General features: G+C 54.9%; 2 protein-coding genes across 3 annotated transcripts in view; both read left to right on the plus strand.

Moving 5' to 3' along the window:
• The window catches only part of SHANK3 (SH3 and multiple ankyrin repeat domains 3), a 298288-nt gene that overhangs the window by 134711 nt on the left and 142081 nt on the right, over positions 1–21496 (plus strand).
• The window catches only part of LOC125684168 (uncharacterized), a 100702-nt gene that overhangs the window by 3910 nt on the left and 75296 nt on the right, over positions 1–21496 (plus strand). The window contains exon 2 of one of the 2 annotated variants that reach the window (XM_048926097.1): positions 4121–7072. In XM_048926097.1, coding sequence (XP_048782054.1) covers positions 5024–5932 — 909 coding nt within the window. In that variant the 5' untranslated portion in view covers positions 4121–5023 and the 3' untranslated portion in view covers positions 5933–7072. Of the gene's footprint in view, positions 1–1890; positions 7073–21496 lie in introns of those variants that run through there. The other variant, XR_007373228.1, reaches the window with a different exon arrangement.

Raw genomic sequence — 21496 nt, forward strand, 5'->3', positions numbered from 1 at the left:
GCGTTTTGGAGCAAAGGACAGCAAACTGTGCGTGCATGAGCCCGACTCACACCAAAAAACACCCCTTATTTTCTTGGTTTCATTTCCACCAGGCAATGCAGAGTGGCTCCGTGTCTTTCTCTCCTTTGTGCATTTTGCTTTTAGATGCCCTTTTTCCTTCCAAGAATTTTTTCTCTTGCAGATAACCCCTTTTAAACATTCTTTGCCAAGCCCGTGATCCAATTTGTTCCTCATCCACTGGTTGTTCTCCGAGCGCTGCAGGACTTAAAAGTGCACACGCCTGGGGAGAAGCACAGAGTAATCCTCTTAATTTAACACTGAAGTGTTTTTCACAAGGTGTGCTGGGGGGGATTTGTGCTCCTGAACTCCTCCTGAAGGTCCTTCTCAATTTCCTGTGCTTTGTCTACACCTGAGCTCTGCAGCAAGGCAGAATTTGTCCCTCAGCTGTGCACTGTGGTGCAGAGTGTTGGAAGAGATGGACCCCACTGTGCTGCCAGAATAACAGACAACTTTATTCCCTCCTCAGAGTTTCTTCTTCCACAACTCCATACATTGTGTTTGGCTTTGTTGTACCTCATGAGGTTCTCCAGGGCCCAGCCCTGAGTGTTGGGATTAGGGTAACCCCACTGCTGCACAGCCATCCGTGTGTATTGGGATTAGGGTAACCCCACTGCTGCACAGCCATCACAGTGTGTTGGGATTAGGTAACCCCACTGCTGCACAGCCATCTGTGTGTATTGGGATTAGGGTAACCCCACTGCTGCACAGCCATCCCCGTGTGTTGGGATTAGGGTAACCCCACTGCTGCACATCCATCCGTGTGTATTGGGATTAGGGTAACCCCACTGCTGCACAGCCATCGCTGTGTGTTGGGATTAGGGTAACCCCACTGCTGCACAGCCATTGCTGTGTGTTGGGATTAGGGTAACCCCACTGCTGCACATCCATCCGTGTGTATTGGGATTAGGGTAACCCCACTGCTGCACAGCCATTGCTGTGTGTTGGGATTAGGGTAACCCCACTGCTGCACAGCCATCGCTGTGTATTGGGATTAGGGTAACCCAGCATCCCTGCTTTGCTCCTTGGGATGCTCCGAGGCTGCTGGGAGCAAGGAGGGCTGACTCACCCATCTGCATGGGGCTGGCTGCTGTACACAACCACACCTGAGGCCCCTGTCTAGACTCCCTGCAGTCAGTGGTGAGAAATAGCTCTTCCAAAGTGCAATTTATCTCATCCCAAGTTAGACATTTAAAATCAGTCTGATGAATCACGCTCTGAAATAGCCCATTTCTCTGTTGACTAGCTCAGATATAGATAGCCCTTTTGCTGTCTCTCTTGACCATTAGCAGGGGCTCTTGCAATCCACAGCAGGGATGTTGGCTTCAGCATCCGCTTCCCATTGCTCTGCTGTTGTCTTCAGCATCCCATGGGGGAAGTCAGCGAAAAGGACAGCGCTGATCTGACGCCTCACCTGTCCCAGATGGAGCTGACCAAAATGGTTGGTCTTCTCCAAAGTTATTGGTCCTTGACCATGAGAAAGATGTTGTGGCCCTGGGGCGTGTGGGGGGTCTGCAGCACAGCGCTGGGGGGAGCGGCTGGGGGAGGGGGACGGGGCGGTGTGGGGCAGAGGGGCTCAGGGGGAGCTCAGTGCTCTGGGCCCCTCCTGAAAGGAGGCTGGAGTGAAGGAGGGGTTGGTCTCCATCCTCATAGAAGGGGGATGGGACGGGAGGGGATGGGCTCAGGGTGCAACAGGGAGGGTCAGGTTGGAATTGGGAACAACCTGTGCTGCAATCAGCACTGCACAGCTGCCCAGGGCAGCCCCCATCCCTGGGGGTGTTTGGTGAGCACAGGGATGTGGCACTGGGGGACGTGGGCAGTGGGATGGGTTGGGGCTGGACTGCTGATCTTAGAGCTCTTCCCCGACCTACAGGATAACATGATTCTCTTGGAAGCAGCAGACGTTCCCCACTGAACCATCATTCTTCCTTCCCACGTGGCTGAAATATTGCTTGGCAGAGGGAGCGAGAGCTGGGCGCTCGGGGCTCTGAGTGTACACTGCTCCACTTGAATACTCAATTCACATCTTTAGTCCCACAGTGATGAGGTTAATCATCAACTGAACAGGCCCAGAGGTGTTGTGCTCCTCACAGAGGAGGGATGTTTCTGTCGGGGGCTGCAGGAGGTTGGGGTGGAACGGTGGCTCCCGAGCTCTCCTGGGAGTGGGATTTCACCCCTGGCCCTGGGGATGCTGCCAGAGGGACCCAGGGCTGATGGGAGCAGCTCACCTTGAACCCAGCTGTATTTGGGGGTTGCACACAGACCCTGCAGGGTCCCAGCCTGTGGGGCTTCCCAAGCAATGAGTCACTGCCTCTGGAAGCTGTCGCTGCTGGGAGCAGTGGTGGGCGGGAGGAGCCCTCCTCGGTGTGTTTTTCTTGTCTTGATTAAGAATTAGCAGTGATCCACACGCTCTGCTCTTTGTTTAAGTCTCTCTGTCAGATGTGTGTGTGCTCCATTGTCATTTATCCCTGCTGCTTGTCGGAAGGCGGGTTTCCTTCCCCATGGGATCACAGCTGATGGATCTGAGCACAACGCGGGGCAGATACTGCGGTGCTCATGGGTGGGTGAGAGGTGCCCCCACCTCTGTGCCCAAGGGTCGGTGTGCCAACTCCTAGCTCTGGGAACCTCAGGGAACGGGGGCTGTGATCACAGCCTTGGGGCGAGATTGGGTGCAGGGCACTGCAAAAGCCAAACCCAGAGTGGAGATCTTGAATCACTACATTGGTAGAGTAGAATGATGGAACCATAGAATGGTTTGGGTTGGGGGGACCTTTGTAGAACCATAGAATGGTTTGGGTTGGGAGGGACCTTTGTAGAACCATAGAATGGTTTGGGTTGGGAGGGAGCTTCGTAGAACCATAGAATGGTTTGGGTTGGGAGTGAGCTTTATAGAATCATAGAATGGTTTGGGTTGGGAGGGAGCTTCATAGAACCATAGAATGGTTTGGGTTGGGAGGGAGCTTCATAGAACCATAGAATGGTTTGGGTTGGGAGGGAGCTTCGTAGAACCATAGAATGGTTTGGGTTGGGAGGGAGCTTCGTAGAACCATAGAATGGTTTGGGTTGGGAGGGACCTTCACAGAACCATAGAATGGTTTGGGTTGGGAGTGAGCTTTGTAGAACCATAGAATGGTTTGGGTTGGGAGGGACCTTCACAGAACCATAGAATGGTTTGGGTTGGGAGGGACTTTCATAGAACCATAGAATGGTTTGGGTTGAGGGGTACCTTCATAGAACCATAGAACCATAGAACCATAGATGAGGGCCATCTGACCCCAGTCCCTGCAATGAGCAGGGACACCCACAGTTCCATCCGATGCTCAGAGCCTGGACCACGGGTGGACGTCCCAGCAGACCTGTAGCAGGCTGATGCTGAGAGCCTGTATTGCCTGTTTCTAGATTACAAGGGATGAGGGTAATGATTTTCTGTGATTCCTGTGCATTACTTCTAGATACCAGGTAGTTAACTTTCAATGGTGAGAACAATCACAGTTCATTAGGAGCACAAGTGTCATGGATGGAGGCCGCTGTGTGAGGTTCTGCAGCAGGGCACAGTGATGCCTGGTGCTCCTGGGCACATGCACACACCTGGACAAGGAGCTCCTCTGCTGACTGCAGTGCTCATCGGGGGCTGTGAGCAGGAAGTTGGGGTCCCGTGGTGGCTGTGTGCAGGAGGTGGTCGGGGGCATTTGGCTTCTGACCGTTGTTCTTCAAATCTTCTGCAGTATTGCATCCAGGCCTGGGGAACCCAGGCACAGCAAGGACGTGGAGCTCTTGGAGAGGGTCCAGAGGCACTGAGATGAGCAGAGGGCTGGAGCAGCTCTGCTATGAGGAAAGGTTGGGAGAAGTGGGATTGTTCAGGTTGGAGGAGAGAAGGCTATGGGGAGACCTCATGGTGGCCTGCTAGTACTTGAAGGGAGCAGATAAACAGGAGGGGAATGGCTGTTTGTGAGGGTGGATGGTGATGGGACAAGGGGAATGGCTTTAAAGTGAGACAGGGGAGGTTTGGGTTGGATATGAGGAGGAAGTTTTTCATGCAGAGGGCGGTGAGGCACTGGCACAGGTTGCCCAAGGAGGCTGTGGATGCCCCATCCCTGCAGGCATTGGAGGCCCGGCTGGATGTGGCTGTGGGCAGCCTGGGCTGCTGGTTGGCGACCTGCACACAGCAGGAGGTTGGAGCTGATGGTCACCGTGGGCCTTTGCAACCCAGGCCATTCTAGGATTCTATGAAATCCTCTCTATTGGCCATCTGTGTGAGCATCTGCATGGCGCTGGGTGCTGAACGAACATCTGCCCACCAGCAGCACTCATTGGAGGCTTTGTCTGCCAGATCCACCATGCCTTCCCCCAGGGCCCACCCAGCTGCTGCCCCGAGGAGCAATCCCTGCTGCCCTGCGCTGCACAGCGCTTCGCCCACCGACAGCCACCGTGGCCTCTGACTTGGAACTGAAACGGTTCATTTGGTTCGGTTCAGTTCACTCCCAAAGCTGTAATTATCATAAAAGAAATTATATTCGCTTTAATTCCGCCGGAGAGCGTCTCCTTATAAATATGATTTGCTGTGACTAATACATTTCAGTTCAGATCTCTGATATAAATGAACAAATCTTTTTGCACGTGCACTGTAATGGATTTGTTCTGTCAGTGACGGACGGGAGGGGCTGCACCGGGGGCTGTAGCTTTGCTGATCTGTAGGATTTGGTTGGGGTCTCTGGGCGTCTCCACCATTGCTGCTGTTCACAAACTGCTGGATGTACAAACGGTCTCTTTAAAACCCCACTGTTTGCTTTTCTTCTGTCCTCCGGGGTAAAAGAGTTTCCTTACTGCCCCTTCCTCACTGAGATTTCTGTAGCTTACAGACCAGGGAGTCCTGGAGCACTTCTACAAATGCACACAAAAAAGAGAGTGCCTTTGTTCCCTCTGGGTTTGAGGTGTTTGTGGTAGTTGTTATGTTATCCAGGTTGTTATGTGTGCCTACAGCATGGCCTTGACCTACAGCATGGCCCTGCCCTACAACATGGCCTTGCCCTACAGAATGGTCGTGCCCTACAACATGGCTGTGCCCTACAGCATGGCCTTGTCCTCCAACATGGCCATGCCCTACAACATGGCCGTGCCCTACAACATGGCCTTACCCTACAACATGGCTGTGCCCTACAACATGGCCGTGCCCTACAACATGGCCTTGCCCTACAGCATGGCCGTGCCCTACAACATGGCCCTGCCCTACAACATGGCCTTGCCCTACAACATGGCCATGCCCTACAACATGGCCTTACCCTACAGCATGGCTGTGCCCTACAACGTGGCCATGCCCTACAACATGGCCTTACCCTACCACATGGCCTTGCCCTACAACATGGCCTTGCCCTACAGCATGGCCATGCCCTACAGCATGGCCTTGTCCTCCAACATGGCCGTGCCCTACAACATGGCCTTACCCTACAACATGGCTGTGCCCTACAACATGGCCTTGCCCTACAACATGGCCATGCCCTACAACATGGCCTTACCCTACACCATGGCCGTGCCCTACAACATGGCTGTGCCCTACAACATGGCCTTACCCTACAACATGGCCATGCCCTACAACATGGCCTTGCCCTACAACGTGGCCTTACCCTACAACAGGGCCTTGCCCTACAGCATGGCCTTGCCCTACAACATGGCCGTGCCCTACAACATTGCCTTGCCCTACACCGTGGCCTTGCCGTATAATATGGTCTTGCCCTACAACATGGCCTTGCCCCACAGTGTAGCCTTGCCCCTTGGCTTGTCTGCAGCCAAGCCTGGCAGCATGATAAAAATGTTTCTTCTGCCAAACGTCGTGGCAAACAAATCTGAGGCTGAAATGCCTTTTGTGGATGACCTCTAAAGACAACCTGTTGGATCCAGGGTTGCCATTTCAACAACATGCAGCCTCTTCCCTTGGAAACCTCTAAACGAAGACGACATTCCAGTCAGATGTCCTGAGGTATGCATAGAGCTGGCAGCTCTCCTTATTTACCTTCCAGAATTAGAAACCCCTTCATTAATTCAAGTCGGCGCCTTGTGCGTCTCAGCATGACCTTAGAGGCGTCCCAGATTTTGGCTGTGAGGGGAACGCGGACCTATTATTAGAGGGAAAGCTTGTGTTGAGCTTGCCAGGCTGCAGCGGCCGTAGGATCAATGCGTGCTGGGGCAGCTCAGCTCACTGCTCACCAGGAGCTCAGGAGCTGCGCTCACAGCGATGCAGGTCTGCAGCTGGGAGCTGAGCAGAGCATCTCCTGATAAGGAAAGGCTGAGATCTCTGGGGCCGAGAGGGGATCTGAGCGATGGCTTTGGTCTGGCATTGCCAGAGCTGTGCTTGAGATGCACGTGTGTCCTCACAGCTCACACAAAGCACTGGCTGTGGTGGCTGGAAGCATCCCACTGCTCACCTCCTATCTGGAATGCATCAACAGTTAGGTGTCAGCGCCTTCCTGTCTGCTCCTGTATTTGTCATACAATCATGGAACCGTGGGATGCTTCAGGTCGGAGGGCCGTCCAGTTCCACCCCTGCCGTGGGCTGTGTGCTCCCCAGCTCAGGCTGCCCAGGGCCCCATCTGTGGCCACATTACATCCACTAGGCAAGTTTGCTGATGATACGAAGTTGGGAGGATTGGCTGACACGCCTGAAGGCTGTGCTGCCATTCAGTGAGACCTGGACAGGCTGGAGAGCTGGGCAGAAAAAAAACCAGATGAGGTTTAACAGAAGCAAGGGTAGAGTCTTGCATCTGGGGAGGAATAATTGCATGCACTGGTACAGGTTGGGGGATGAGCTGCTGGACAGGAGCTCTGCACAGAGGGACCTGGGTGTCCTGGTGGACGACAGGTTGCCATGAGCCAGCAGTGTGCCCTTGTGGCCAAGAGGGCCAATGGCATCCTGGGGTGCATTGCACAGAGCGTGGCCAGCAGGTCGAGGGAGGTGATCCTCCCCCTCTGCTCTGCCCTGGTGAGGCCTCATCTGGAGCACTGCGTCCAGTTCTGGGCTCCCCAGCACAAAACAGACAGGGATCTCTTGGGATCTCTTGTCCAGCGGAGGGCCACCAAGATGGCGAGGGGCCTGGAGCATCTCTGCTATGAGGAAAGGCTGAGTGAACTGGGTCTGTTCAGCATGGAGGAAAGAAGGCCGAGAGAGGACCTGACCCAGGTCTATCAGTATCTGAGGTGTGGGGGGCAGAATGGCGAGGCCGGACTCTTTTCAGTGGTGAGTGGAGACAGGACAAGGGGAAACGGCCGGAAACTGCAGCATAGGAAGTTGTGCAGCAATGTGCGAAGGAACGGCTGTGCAGTGAGGTGAGGAGCACTGGAACAGGCTGCCCAGGGAGGTGGGGGAGTCTCTGGGTCCCAATGGGTCTCAATGTGTCTCTATGGGTCTCAGTGGGTCTCTATGGGTCTCTATGGGTCCCAGCGTGTCTCTATGGGTCCCACTGTTCACTGGAACAGGCTGCCCAGGGAGGTGGTGGAGTCTCCTGCTCTGGAGATGTTCAAGACCTGGCTGGATGCCGACCTTTGCGACCTGCTGTAGGGAACCTGCTTGGGCAGGGGGTTGGACTCGATGATCTCTGGAGCTCCCTTCCAACCCCTACAATTCTGTGATTCTGTGGGCACCCACAGCTCCAGGGTTGGCTTTTTTTGCTGTTTATCTGCTTTTCTTTTAGGTAGACGAGGAGGTTCTGTTTATAAAGCAGCCCGTTAGCTTTGGTCTGCATGACGGTGCGGAGCGGCTGTGTCCCATGGATGTGGGCTTGGAGGGGCCACGTCCCAGAGGTGCTCCTGTGCTCCGACCCCGCGCGGCTCTGCTTTGCTCTCAGCTAACACACATCCCATGGTTTTTCTCTTTTCATTTTCATTCATGCTTCGCAGTAGACGAGCAGCTTCGTGAACTAGGTAACTATGATTTATTTTTTTCTCTGTTTTTTTTTTCCTTCACTTTCCTCTGCACCTTTTTTTCCAGCCTTCTCCTTGCTGTGCCTTTTCCAGCCTTCTCCTTTGTGTGTAGCACTTAGTGCAAACCTCTGCACCTTCCCTCTTTCTTCCTTGATCCCGCCATGTAGCCTGGATGGGGCTGTGTAGTGCAGAAGGGGCTCTCCTTCCCTGCCTTGCTGGTCCTTCCACAATCCCTGCAGTTTCTCTCTTCCTGCACGTCCCCCTGTCAGGGGCTGGGGAACACCAGCGGTGGGGGTGTTCCAGCAGCTTCCCAACGTGTTCCTTCCTCACGTGGGGCTCAGTGAGAGCTGAGCCATTTGAGCCTCTGCAGAAGTTGTGCTGCTGCTGGGTGCTGTGTGCCCGTGGGGGAGCGGAGGGCTCAGCCCTGTGCTTCCCCTGGGAATCATGGAATCAAGGAACATGATTTCATGTTCCTTGGGTTGGGTTGGAAGGGTCCTTAAGGATGAGAGAACCATGGAATGGTTGGGTTGGAAAGATCCTTAAAGATGACAGAACCACGGAATGGTTGGGTTGGAAGGGTCCTTAAAGATGACAGAACCACAGAATAGTTGGGTTGGAAGGGTCCTTAAAGATGACAGAACCATGGAACAGTTCTTTTGGAAGGGTCTTGAAAGATGACAGAACCACAGAATGGTTGGGTGGGAAGAAGAGTCCTTATAGGTCATAGAATCCCACAGTGGTTGAGTTGGAAGAGTCCTTATAGATAAAAGAACCACAGAATGGTTGGGTTGGAAGGGACCCCCCAGCCCCACTCCTGCCATGGGCTGGGTGTCCCCCCCAGCTCTGGCTGCCCAGGGCCCCATCCACGGCCTCGGGCTCCTGCAGGGATGGGGCACCAACAGCTCTGGGTAGCAATGGGAAGAATGGGATGGTGGCAGTCAGCACTGAGATCAGGGCCTTGTGGTGGTGGTGGCTTGCCAGATGTCGGTGTTGGATCCTTGTTGGAGGGCAGATGCCCTCCTCACGGCCCTGTCCCCAGGCTGTGTCCATGAGGACCCCAAGCGTGGCTGCAGGCAGCAGGAGCAGCACTGATGTCCCTCTGAGTCCCTCTGCTCCCACCTCTGCTCCTGGGGAATGGGGTGCTGGGTCCCACTGTGCATCTCCACATAGAATGGCTCTGAGCATCTCCCATAGAATGGCTCTGCATCTCCCATAGAATGGCTCTGCATCCCCCATAGAATGGCTCTGTGCATCTCCCATGGAATGGCTCTGTGCATCTCCCATAGAATGGCTCTGAACATCTCCCATAGAATGGCTCAGAGCATCTCCCATAGAATGGCTCTGAGCATCTCCCATAGAATGGCTCTGTGCATCTCCCATAGAATGGCTCTGAGCATCTCCCATAGAATGGCACTGAACATCTCCCACAGAATGGCTCTGTGCATCTCCCATAGAATGGCTCTGAGCATCTCCCATAGAATGGCTCTGCATCTCCCATAGAATGGCTCTGCATCTCCCATAGAATGGCTCTGCATCCCCCATAGAATGGCTCTGAACATCTCCCATAGAATGGCTCTGCATCTCCCATAGAATGGCTCTGTGCATCTCCCATAGAATGGCTCTGTGCATCTCCCATAGAATGGCTCTGAGCATCTCCCATAGAATGGCTCTGTGCATCCCCCCGTGTGCCTACAGACCCTGGGTGGTTGCACCACCTGTGTTCACCTGTGTCTGGCTTTGAAACTTAAAACTGTTTCCAAAAGCAGCTGCTTTCCTGTGTGGGTTGCAATAAACGCTCAGCAGAGACCTTTTCTGCCCAATCGAATCTGCCCTTCTGACACGTCCAAATGTCACCTCTTCCCTTCTGAATATTTAAGATTTTTGGTTTGGTTTTGACATTGTATTAAAAGAAGAAAAAAAATAGGCTTTCTTTCCATTTCAGTTCTCAGCAAAAACACTTCAGGGATCAGCAGAACTTTGTTAAGGAGCTGCTGGGGCTGATGTTTGGTGCAGGGATCTGAGCGCAGCCGTTCACCTCGGGCACTGGGAAGGTCACTGAGTGCCACGGGGACCTTGTGGGGCATCGCAGCTCACAACCAGCATTTGGCCCTTTGTAAACCATCACTGCTGGGATGCAGTTCAATTTGCAAATGGTGGTTCTGCTCAGGAGAGCTTCCTGGGGCTGTGCTGACTCACGGGCAGCTCTGCTCTCTGCTCGGCTCTCCTGTGGAGCTGGCAGCGCACAGCACAGCCCTGCTTGGGTCCCAGCCATCGTCCAGCACTGAGTGCGAGCCCTGCTGTCTTTGAGGAGCAGCAGAGCGTGCCGGGTTATCTTCAAGCAGCTCTCATTACCAAGCACAATAACGAGGCACAGTCAGGGTAGAAGTGCTTGCTTCAAAAGGAAAAGGGGGAAGAAAGGAGTTATCAAGATCTGCTTCGAACAGAGCAGCGTTTCAGCTCTGCTCAGGTCCTTCTCACTGAGAAATCCCAACACCATTTTGTCCTTTTTAGTTCTTGGAACCTTTGACTCATAGTTGAGAAAGGGGGGACCTCCATCAGTGACTCTTAGTGGAGGAATGGAGTGGTGGTGCTCTTCATCCTTAGGGTACCAGCAAGAACTTTCCTAAAGATTGAGTATTTTTCTCCTCTCCCATCATTTTTTTTCCTCTTTATTTCCCCTCTGATGGTTTTGTCAGGGCCTCTGCTCTGCAGCTTGCTTGCCACGCGGCTGGAAGGGTTTGGAGCTCCTTTCCATCCTTGCTTTCCAGACACGGGTTTCTCTTGCCTTCCTAGGTGACTTCATTAATTAGCACATTTCCCCTCCTTCGAAAGGTTTCGCTTCGCTTTGCAGCGCTCGTCTCACGGAGAGCATATGCTGGAAGCCATGCAGCAGAGGCGGCGTTTGCTGCACAGACACTGCAGGGCTGCCAACTCTCATCTCCTGAGAGCCCACCTGGCACCAGGATTACCGATGGCAGCAAACACTTCTCAACTGTCAGAGCCGACAGCAGCCACGTGCAGGGCAGCGCTTATGAAGGGATGCGATAACAAAACCTCTTCCCCACCTCTGGGGTTTTTCTTCTTCACAAGATTTTCAGCCTTGTTTTTTCATAAGAAGCCCATCTGGCTCTCTGGTCACGTTATGTGTTGGGTGCTGACCTCTCTGTACCCATGAAGCGCTCTTGCAGCGCCACAAAGATGACTGGCACTCTTGGTGTTGTTCAGTTCATGCTCTCCTCCTGATGTATTTCGCTTCGTTGTTCTGGCAGCTCTGCAGAGGTCTCAGATGTTTTCTTTGCTTTGGGGGTCACTTGGTTGGAAGGCAGTTGAAGCTGACTGGATGGCGCACAGCAAAGTGCTCTCCATGCTGGAACGGTTGCCCCGTGAGGCTGTGTAACTCAAACTCCTTGTGTCATTACAGCATCTCAGTTAGCAGCAGCTGATTTTCTGTGATGGCAGCTCAGTGGAAGCGCATCTGCTCCGTGTTGTTGTCCCTTAATACAAGAACCTGATGATGGCTGTGTTTGACCAGGACTAAGGAACAGCTGGTGCTGCTCTTGTCCATGGCAGTGGCCCCATGCCGGGGTCTGGAGTGGGATGGAAGTCAGGAGCTGCATTGGGCACAGCTTGGGAGTTACACCCGTAACAACTCACGGATTAATTTGCAGCTCCTGGTCCATTTTTTTCCCCTTCCATTAATTTCTCCATCTGAACCCATGTAACTCACACAGCCAGTAGCATCTCTCTTGGAAAGAGTCCAGCAGAGGGCCACCGAGATGGTGAAGGGCCTGGAGCATCTCTGCTATGAGGAAAGGCTGAGTGAACTGGGTCTGTTCAGCCTTGAGAAAAGAAGGCTGAGAGGGGACCTGATCCAGGTCTGTAAATATCTGAGGTGTGAGGGGCAGAATGGCGAGGCAGGACCCTGTTCAGTGGGGAGTGGAGACAGGACGAGGGGAAATGGCCGGAAACTGCAGCATAGGAAGTTCTGCACCAATGTGCGAAGGAACGGCTGTACAGTGAGGTGAGGAGCACTGGAACAGGCTGCCCAGGGAGGTGGGGGAGTCTATGGGTCCCAATGGGTCTCAATGTGTCTCTATGGGTCCCAACGTGTCTCTATGGGTCCCACTGTTCACTGGAACAGGCTGCCCAGAGAGGTGGTGGAGTCTCCTTCTCTGCAGATGTTCCAGACCTGCCTGGATGCCGACCTGTGCGACCTGCTGTAGGAACTGCTTTGGCAGGGGGTTGGACTCGATGATCTCTGGAGCTCCCTTCCAACCCCTACAGTTCTGTGATGCTGTGATGCTGTGATCCCACGGCACAACGTTCCACATCCAGGGGTTGTGTGAACGTCAGAAGGGCAGGGGCTGGAGGCAGCTCTGGGTCTCCTCCAAGCACAGTGCCCACGACCATGGCCAGACGGCTCCCAGGGGGTCTCCAGGGGGCTCTTAGGGTCGGTCGATGCCTCCAGCACTGTGAGGAGCAGAGGGCAGCTGGAGCGCCTTCATCCGCCTCTGCCCATTCCCATAACCTCACAGCAGTACTGCTCCATGCAGTATTCCTCATGCAGAGGCTGTTCCAGAGCTTCACTCTCATAACCTCCTCCTGGAGCTTCTTTCACGTCTCTCTGTCCCTTTTGACATGGGACAGCTGGAATGGTGTGCATCCTTAAATCAGTGGGCACGACTGGGGGCACAGAATCATAGAATGGCCTGGGTTGAAAAGGACCATAATGATCATTTAGGGTCAGCCTTGCCCTTGCCTGGTCCAATTGGGTCCTCTGCTAACCCAAGGAGAGGCAGTGATGGAGGCTGTCTGAGGTCCATCAGGAAAGAAGGGAATTCAGCAGCACCGTTAGTTAATACCTTGTGTGTAAGTAATAATGTTGAATCTGGTCTCCTTTGGATTCCAAGGACTGTGAAAATGGGGCACTGAGGGTTTGTTGGGATGGTGGGATCTCAGAGATTCTCCAGCCTTAATGATTCTGCGATGCTGGTTTGCATTGTTGAATTGTGTGGCTGAAGGATGGTTGTCACCTGCTCACTTTTTAGGCAGAAGCAGGCTCTAAAAACCTTTCAAACCTTGCTTTGCACGTGGAAATGGAAGAAAAAATAAAGGAACATAGAGTAGTGTAGACTTTCAATTTAACATTTCCTCTCTGCCTCGGAGGGAGCAACGTTTGGAAGCCCTGTGAGCGATCACTCCTTTTTTGCTGCGCGTTGTTTGGGGAAGTGATGTGAAGGGAAGCTGTCAGATGGGACAAATGAGCATCGCTCCACTCCTGGTGCTGTTTTGGGTACCGTAGAATCACAGAACCCCAGAAGGTCGGGTTGGAAGGGACCTTAATGACCATCCAGTCCCACTCCTGCCATGGGCGCAGTCTGCCCTGGGCCCATCCACGCTCTCAAGCATCTCCAGGGATGGAGCAGCCGCAGCTCTGGGCAGCAGTGCCAACACCGCGCCGCCTCTGGCTGAAGGATTTCCCCCCATATCTGACCTCAGTTTCCCCTCCTTTGGTTTAATGCTGTTCCCCTTTGTCCCATCGCTCTCTGCCTGTGTACAGAGTCACTTCCCTTCCTGCTTATAGGCTCTGTTCAAGTACTGGAAGGCTGCAAGGCGGTCTGCCTGCACCAGTCCCTTCTCCAGGCTGCACATCACCTCCCTCATCCCTTCCCCACACAGAACTGCAGCCCCCAACCATCCCAGTGCCTTCCTCTGGCCCCGTCTGGAGCCATGGCCAGGAGCTCTGTGCCAGCCCCCTCAGCCATAGGGCTGCATGGAAGCCCCACAGAGGGCTGAGTCCTGCACTGCTTGGTTCTGTGCTGCCTGCAGAGCTGCGTTCCTGGCTCAGATTGCTGCAGCACGAGCACATTCCTCTGCCCAGGCCAGGGCTGCCCGTTCCCTCCGTGGGCACCACAGGAATGGGCTGCGGGGGTGGCCGCTAATCAGAAATGAATCCTTCCTTTCATCTGCTCCCTTCCCTCATTCACTTTTGTGTGGGTGTTCTTGTCTGGAGCAAATTGGATTGCAGGCTGATGGAGCAGAAGCCTCTGGGAGGAGCGGTGAGGGGCAGCGCGGTGTCGGCTCCTGCTGGTCTCCATGGCTCCATCCATCCCAGCACCGTGGCCGCCCCACTCGTGCCGTTGGCTCGCCTGTTATTTTCCATGACAGACTTCAGAAGAGAAAATGACGTGTGTTATTAATCACGGTGAGGTTCCCAAAAGGACCGAGCAGAGTTGTGGTGTCTGCTGTTGGTTTCAGGACGCGCCGTAGTGCTCGCAGTGTTCTGCTTTCCACCAAAACTTGGACCTGTAGGCATGCGGTCCCTTCCTCCTCTCGCAGGTTCTGGGTAGAGGACATCCCTGCTCCCCATCCCTACATGGAGGACATCCCTGCACTCTGGCCTTTCCCTGCCTATATGGATTAAGTTTTTCGGGTCAGCTCTGAAGCCCTTTGGTGCAACTCACCCAGAGGGCGGTGAGGCACTGGCACAGGTTGCCCAAGGAGGCTGTGGATGCCCCATCCCTGCAGGCATTGGAGGCCAGGCTGGATGTGGCTCTGGGCAGCCTGGGCTGCTGGTTGGTGACCCTGCACATAGCAGGGGTTTGGAACCAGATGAGCACTGTGGGCATTTTGCAACCCAGGCCATTCTATGATTCTATGAACTCCCCTGGATCGATGGCACTGAGCATTTCTTCCATCTGTGCTGCAGAGCAGAGGCACAACCCTGGCACTGCACAGCACCTTCCCTGCTGCTTCCCCTGGTGCACTGCAAACAGATGGGGAAACCTCAGCACAGGAGAGACACCAACCTGCTGGGGTGCATCCAGAGGAGGGCCACGAAAAGGGTCTGGGGGGCGGAAAAGGGGAATTTAGACTGTGTATAAGGAGCAAGGTCTTCAAGCTGAGGGCGATGAGGCACTGCACAGGTTGCACATAGAGGTGGTGCTGCCCATCCCTGCAGGCACCCCATGGGCAGGGGATGGAGCTCTGAGCACTGATGGAGCTGTGGGGGTCCCTGCTTATTGCAGGGAGTGGAAGCAGACGCCCTTTAGAGGCCCCTTCCAACCCAAATCCCTCTGTGATCATTGATGGAATCACCCCTGGGTTTGCTCTCTGCCATCGCAGGCAATGGGGCCGCAGTGGGTTGAGCTGGGCAGCCCCAGCACTGCTCTGCTTCTGTGCTTTGTACCAAACCCGGTGCATTTGGGATCACAGGAGATGTTTAATTTCCAGAGTGCTCCACTTCTGCTTCTGAGAAGTGCAGTGTCATGCTGCAAAGCACTTGGGCAGGAGGAGAGGTCTGTTGCTAATTAGAGAGCTGCAAGCTCTTGGCATTTGAAATTGCAAAGGTGTTCAGTGGGCTGCTCAGGAGTCTGTGATCTGGTAATTCTTATTCTGAAGAAAGCAGCAGCAGAATGGCTTCCCAGCACTGCAGGGCAGGGCGGCTGCAGGGAGCAGCAGCGATGGGCAGAGCTCATAAATGCAAACGGTGCACGGGAGGAAGAATAGCCCAAATACTGCATGGACAGCTGAGGGAGTCGGTTGGCTGTTGGCGTTCAGATAGCAGATCTCAGAGAGCTTGCTGCTCCGTCGCGTTGTCAATAATGATTGTGAGTAAAGAGATCAGAGGCGCTGCTGCCTGTGAAGTCAGCGCGGTGCCAGGAGCTGCGGCATCGCACCCAACAAATTGATTACAATTATTAGAACAGAAGTGATCAACGGGCAAGGGGTGAAGCTGTGATGGGCCCCCATCAGGCAGCCTGAGGAGCCCTCAGCTGTATTAATGATGCAGAGAGGGTAGCAGGGCTGGTTGGGGTGGTCAGTGGTCCATGGGTCAGAAGCATTTGGCAGCATCATCTGCACAGGGAAACACCCATGTGGAATTTAGGGCTTATCTGGGAGACAAATGGATGGGTCTGTGGTGGCGTGGGGAGGCTGCTTGCAAATTCTTCATAGGGAACGGAGAGATGCTCTGAGAAATGTTGGGTCCACCCTCAAGGCACAGGAGAGGGCAGAATCACTGAATGACCCAGGTTGGAAGGGACCTCAAGGATCACGAAGCTCCAACCCTGCAGCCACATGCAGGGCCACCAACCTCCGCATTGCACAGCAGCCCAGGCTGCCCAGGGCCCCATCCAACCTGGCCTCCAACACCTCCAGGGATGGACGGGGCATCACAGCCTCTCTGGGCAGCTGTTCCAGCACCTCACCACTCCCATAGCAAAGAACTTCCCCTCACATCCAACCTCCAGCTGCCCTCCCTCAGCTTCCAGCCGTTTCCCCTCGTCCTGCTGCCATCTCCCCTTTCCAGGAGTTGACTCCCCTCCTGTCTGCAGGCTCCCTTCAGCTCCTGCAGCTGCACTCAGCTCACCCCCAGCTTCTCTTCTCCATGCTGAACAAGCCCAGCTCCCTCAGCCTGGCTTTGCAGGGCGGTGCTGCAGCCCCCTGCTCATCTTTGTGGCTCCTCTGCACCCTCTCCAACAGCTCCCTGTCTTTCTTGCATTGGGGGCTGCAGACAAGAGCAGGATGGTGGAGACCAATGGTGTGGGTAGACTGTTAAAAAGGGGGAGACTCATTTCTGGAGGTTTGCACAGCTCAGGAAGGTCTGCTGAGCTGTCGGCTGCTGGAGGCTGCAGGCACTGAGAGGGCTGCCTGGTGTGTGCTGTTCCCTATGGCCATTCCCTGAGCCGTGCTGGGGGAGGTGTGAGCTGACACTCTTCACTATGAGAGCAGTGAGGGGCTGAACAGCTGCCCAGAGAGGCTGTGATGCCCCGTCCATCCCTGGAGGTGTTGGAGGCCAGGTTGGATGGGGCCCTGGGCAGCCTGGTTTAGCATTAAACGTGGAGGTTGGTGGCCCTGCATTGGTGGGGGGGTTGGAGCTTTGTGATCCTTGAGGTCCTTTCCAACCCAAACCATTCTGTGATTCTGTGACACTGAGCCTCAACAGCACAGGGGCTGGAGAAGCATCGACAGCATGGCTGTGCTGCTGTGTCGGGGCCATGTCCCTTCCACCGAGTGCTCTGCAGTTGGGGATTTCCTTTGTACAGCTTTGGAGTGGAGCTGGGAGGTTCCTGATCCTTCTGTCTTCAAGGAGAGGCTCTCAGCTCAGCTCAGCAGTACATCAGCACTGCTATTGCCAGTCCCTACGTAAGCAAATGATCCATAAACGTTCCTTGGAGTGGGGCTCACACAGCGAGGGCTTAAAAAAACCCATCAGGCCACGGTTAAGCGCCAAGATGCTGTCTGGCCATTCCATGATGAGGCTGTTTACTGCTTCGAGTGCTGCTCACACAGCAGAGCACATTGCAGCCGTGGTGGCAGCGAGGGTTTCCCAGCACCAGGGCTCTGGCAGAGCTCCTCCTGGCATGGGATGGAGGGGTGATGAGCAAGCAGTGGGGGGGGGGATGAGCAAGCAGTGTGATGCAGCTTGGCACAGAGCTTCTGTCGCTCCTTGAGCTCTTTGCTGCTGGTGCTCAGCTGTGAGTGTTCTCTGCAGGCAGGGCAGAGCTCTCTGTCTGCTTTTCTGTGTCCAGGGGCTGAGGATGTGTGCTGCTGCTGCTGCTGTGGATGTGGATATGTGCTGCTACTGCTCAGGATGCACGCTGGTGCTGTTTCCTTCACAGCAGCGTGGATTTTGATGCCCCAAGAGCCCTCAGCCCCAAAGCAAAGCATGCAGCTCCTGCTGCTCCCTGTGACTGCCTGCCAGATGGCTGCGAATCATAGAATGGCCTGGGTTGAAAAGGCCCATGGTGAGCATCAGTTCCAAGCCCCTGCTGTGTGCAGGTCACCAACCAGCAGCCCAGGCTGCCCACAGCCACATCCAGCCTGGCCTCCAATGCCTGCAGGGATGGGGCATCCACAGCCTCCTTGGGCAACCTGTGCCACTGCCTCACCGCCCTCTGCATGAAAAACTTCCTCCTCACATCCAACCCAAACCTCCCCTGTCTCACTTTAAAGCCATTCCCCTTGTCCCATCACCATCCACCCTCACACACAGCCGTTCCCCTCCTGTTTATCTGCTCCCTTCAAGCCCTGGAAGGCCACCATGAGGTCTCCCCACAGCCTTCTCTCCTCCAACCTAAACAAGCCCAGTTACTCAACCTTTCCTCACAGCAGAGCTGCTCCAGCCCTCTGCTCATCTCAGTGCCCTCCTCTGGACCCGCTCCACGAGCTCCACATCTTTCCTGTGCTGGGTTCCCCAGGCGTGGATGTAGTGCTGCAGATGAGATGAGATGGCCGAGGGCACAGAGGTGGTAACGAGGCAAAAATCCACATGCTTTGTGCTGGGTAGGGAAGCGTGATGTGCCATGGTGGGGCTGCTGTCTGTGTGTCACCCCGTGCTGTGATACCATGAGGTTCCCATGGAGAGACTGTTGGGCTGCAGTCTCTGAACCCAGCAGAGGTGCCAGGCTTGAAGCTGCCAGCACAGCATCTGAGGTGAGTAGGGCCCCCAGAGCTGCTGGGCTCTAGAGGAACAATTAATGAGTTAATTGGTATCACCTGGCTGGAAGGGCGGCACAGGGAGCAGCTGGGATCTGTTCTTTGTACTGGAGGAGGATGATGATGCTGGTTCCTGCTCTGTTGTGGTCCCTTGTCACCAACCATCTGCACGCCTTATGGGATGCGAGTGGCACTGAGTGTGTATGTGTGGCTCTCTTTCCTTTCCAGTGCTACCAAGCAGGTAAACCAAGCAGGCCTATGTGATTTATATTGAATATGTTACGTTTATTCTGTGTATATGCCAGCCAACCTTCCCTTGGTGTTCCCCTCCTGGAGCTGTAGGTCCTCCCAGGAGCCCATGAGAGCCCCACGCAGACAGCAGGATGCAGAACCCATTCGTGCACTGCAGGATGGGCGCAGCGCTGGGTGCTGTGGTTCCCAAGAGGGAGGTTCCTTTGGATGTGCTCTGGGCACCTGGTTCTCCTTCAGAGCTCTGAGCTCATCCAGTCCAACCCCAACCCATCCCACTGCCCACGTCCCCCAGTGCCACATCCCTGTGCTCACTGAACACCCCCAGGGATGGGGGCTCCCCGCTGCCCTGGGCAGCTGTGCAGTGCTGATTGCAGCACAGGTTGTTCCCAATTCCAACCCTCCCCGTTGCACCCTGAGCCCATCCCCTTCCATCCCATCATCCAAATTTGGGAGCCCATGATCTGCGTGCCGAGTTGCTGCTGCTGCTGCTTGGTTCTGATGCTGGTTCAGCTCTGCTCTTTTCTTTGCTGGGTTTTTGGTTCAGATCTCTGTTGGTTACTGGGATGAATGGCTGTGATCACAGAGAGCACTGCTGACTCTGACTCAGATTCGAGCAACCTGTTTTATTATAATATGTCGTGTAGCCTTTGAGCACGAAAAATCCCCTTGTTTATGAGGAAAGGTTGAGGGAACTGGGCTTGTTTAGGTTGGAGGAGAGAAGGCTGTGGGGAGACCGCATGGTGGCCTTCCAGGGCTTGAAGGGAGCGGATAAACAGGAGGGGAACGGCTGTGTGTGAGGGTGGATGGTGATGGGACAAGGGGAATGGCTTTAAAGTGAGACAGGGGAGGTTTGGGTTGGATATGAGGAGGAAGTTTTTCATGCAGAGGGCGGTGAGGCACTGGCACAGGTTGCCCAAGGAGGCTGTGGATGCCCCATCCCTGCAGGCATTGGAGGCCAGGCTGGATGTGGCTGTGGGCAGCCTGGGCTGCTGGTTGGCAACCTGCACACAGCAGGGGCTTGGAGCTGATGCTCACCGTGGGCCTTTGCAACCCAGGCCATTCTATGGTGCTCACTGGGGAAGATGAATGCAGCAGTTTCCTGCAATCTCAGAAAATGTGGGCTCACAAAGCCCTGCATCCTCGAGCACGTTGCTTTGGCCCACTGCGTGCCCATTCTAGGGGGTATGGGGAGCTGCCTGGATGAAATGTGGGTTCTTCCCATCTGTACCCCACTGCGAATCCCAGCTGGGTCCACGTGTGGCCTGAAACCAGGAGCAGAAATCTGCAGGAGGTGAAGGAAGGGGCAGCTGTTGGGATTTTGCAGCTGAGCTTTTTGTGAGCCCAGAGGTGAGGTCTGGCCAAAAGCTGCCCTGGAACTTCTCTCACTCCCTATCAGAGCTGTGAATGCTTCGGTCAGCACAGAGCTGAGCTGAGCTCTGGCTCTCATTTCCTGCTGACAGCAATTAATTCCTGGTGACGCGTTGTCTTTGGATGGAGCTCAGTGTGGGTGTAGGAGCCCTTTAGCCATGTGTTGGAGGGAGAGCAGAGGGCACCAGGCTGGGATTGCAGGGCTGGTGCTGCTGATCCTGCTCAGAAGCTGTCAGAGAAGTTCTGCGGAGCCGTGGATGCGGTGCTGTCTGCCATCTGCTCACAGTGAGCAGTGCTGGTGTTTGGGTTCGGTCTCTGGTTTGTGCAAATGGGGATTTGGGAGCAGTGCTTCACAGCATTGCTGTTCCTTGCACCAGGACCTGGGTGTCCACAGAGCGGTTGAGTTGGCAGGGACCTTAAAGATAAGAGAAGCACAGAACAGCTGGGTTGGAAGGGTCCTTAAAGATGACAGAAGCACAGAACAGCTGGATTGAAGGGACACCCCTCATCACCCCCATCCCCATCCCTTTGTGGGCTGTGTGCCCCCCAGCCCAGGCTGCCCAGGGCCCCATCCATGGCCACGGACACCTGCAGGGATGGGGGGCACCCACAGCTCTGGGCAGCAGTGCCAGGGCTTCTCTCACCATCTCTGTGAAGGATTTCCTTCCCCATCTGACCTCCGTCTCCTCTATTTTAATGCCATTTCCCACACCCTCACCAGCACCCCATACAGTGCAGCGCTGTGCCCCCAGCTGCTGAGGGCCCATATCTCTGGGGAATTTCAGGCCATGGAGCCCTGGACCCACTCTCCAACCTGCTCCCCGCCTGCTAGCACAGCCAGTCTCCACTTGCTCCTTCTGAGGCTGCAGTTCATCCTCAGACACTTTTTGCTTTGTTTCTGCAGACCGCAGAGCAGTCAGGGTTGGAAGGGTCCCCCGAGCTCCTCCAGCACCCTGCCCTGCTCTCCCCGTGCTGCTGGAGCTTGGGCAGACCCTGGGTGCTGCTTTCAGCGTGGGCTCTGAGCCCACCTGCTGCCCCTCTGTGCTCACATCTGCAGCTCCCAGCACATCACAGCTCCCCAAAATCCACCTCTTGGGCACGCGTTCACATTTTGGGCACCGAAAGCACTAGAGGAGGTTGGGGTGCCTGTGTCCTTGGAGGTGCTTCAGAACCGTGGCACTTGGGGCCATGGTGAGCATGGTGGAGATGGATTGGGGTCGAACTGATTTCAGAGGTCTTTTCTAAGCCTGACGATTCCGTGACTTTGGGCACAGAGAGCACTGGGTGCACCCTGTGCTGCCTTTGTTGCATGACTTTGTTGCCTGTGTGCCTGCAACCTGCAGCAGGAGTTACGTGCTGAAGTGTGCACCCGTGGGTTCCCAAAAGTCTTCACGTGTCACGAAGCAGGCGTTGATGAGCACAGAGCAGGAATGGGCTGGGTGGAACGGAGTGGATCTCTTTTATGTGA

The sequence above is a fragment of the Lagopus muta genome, chromosome 1, assembly GCF_023343835.1.
Source record: "Lagopus muta isolate bLagMut1 chromosome 1, bLagMut1 primary, whole genome shotgun sequence".
Lineage (NCBI taxonomy): Eukaryota > Metazoa > Chordata > Aves > Galliformes > Phasianidae > Lagopus > Lagopus muta.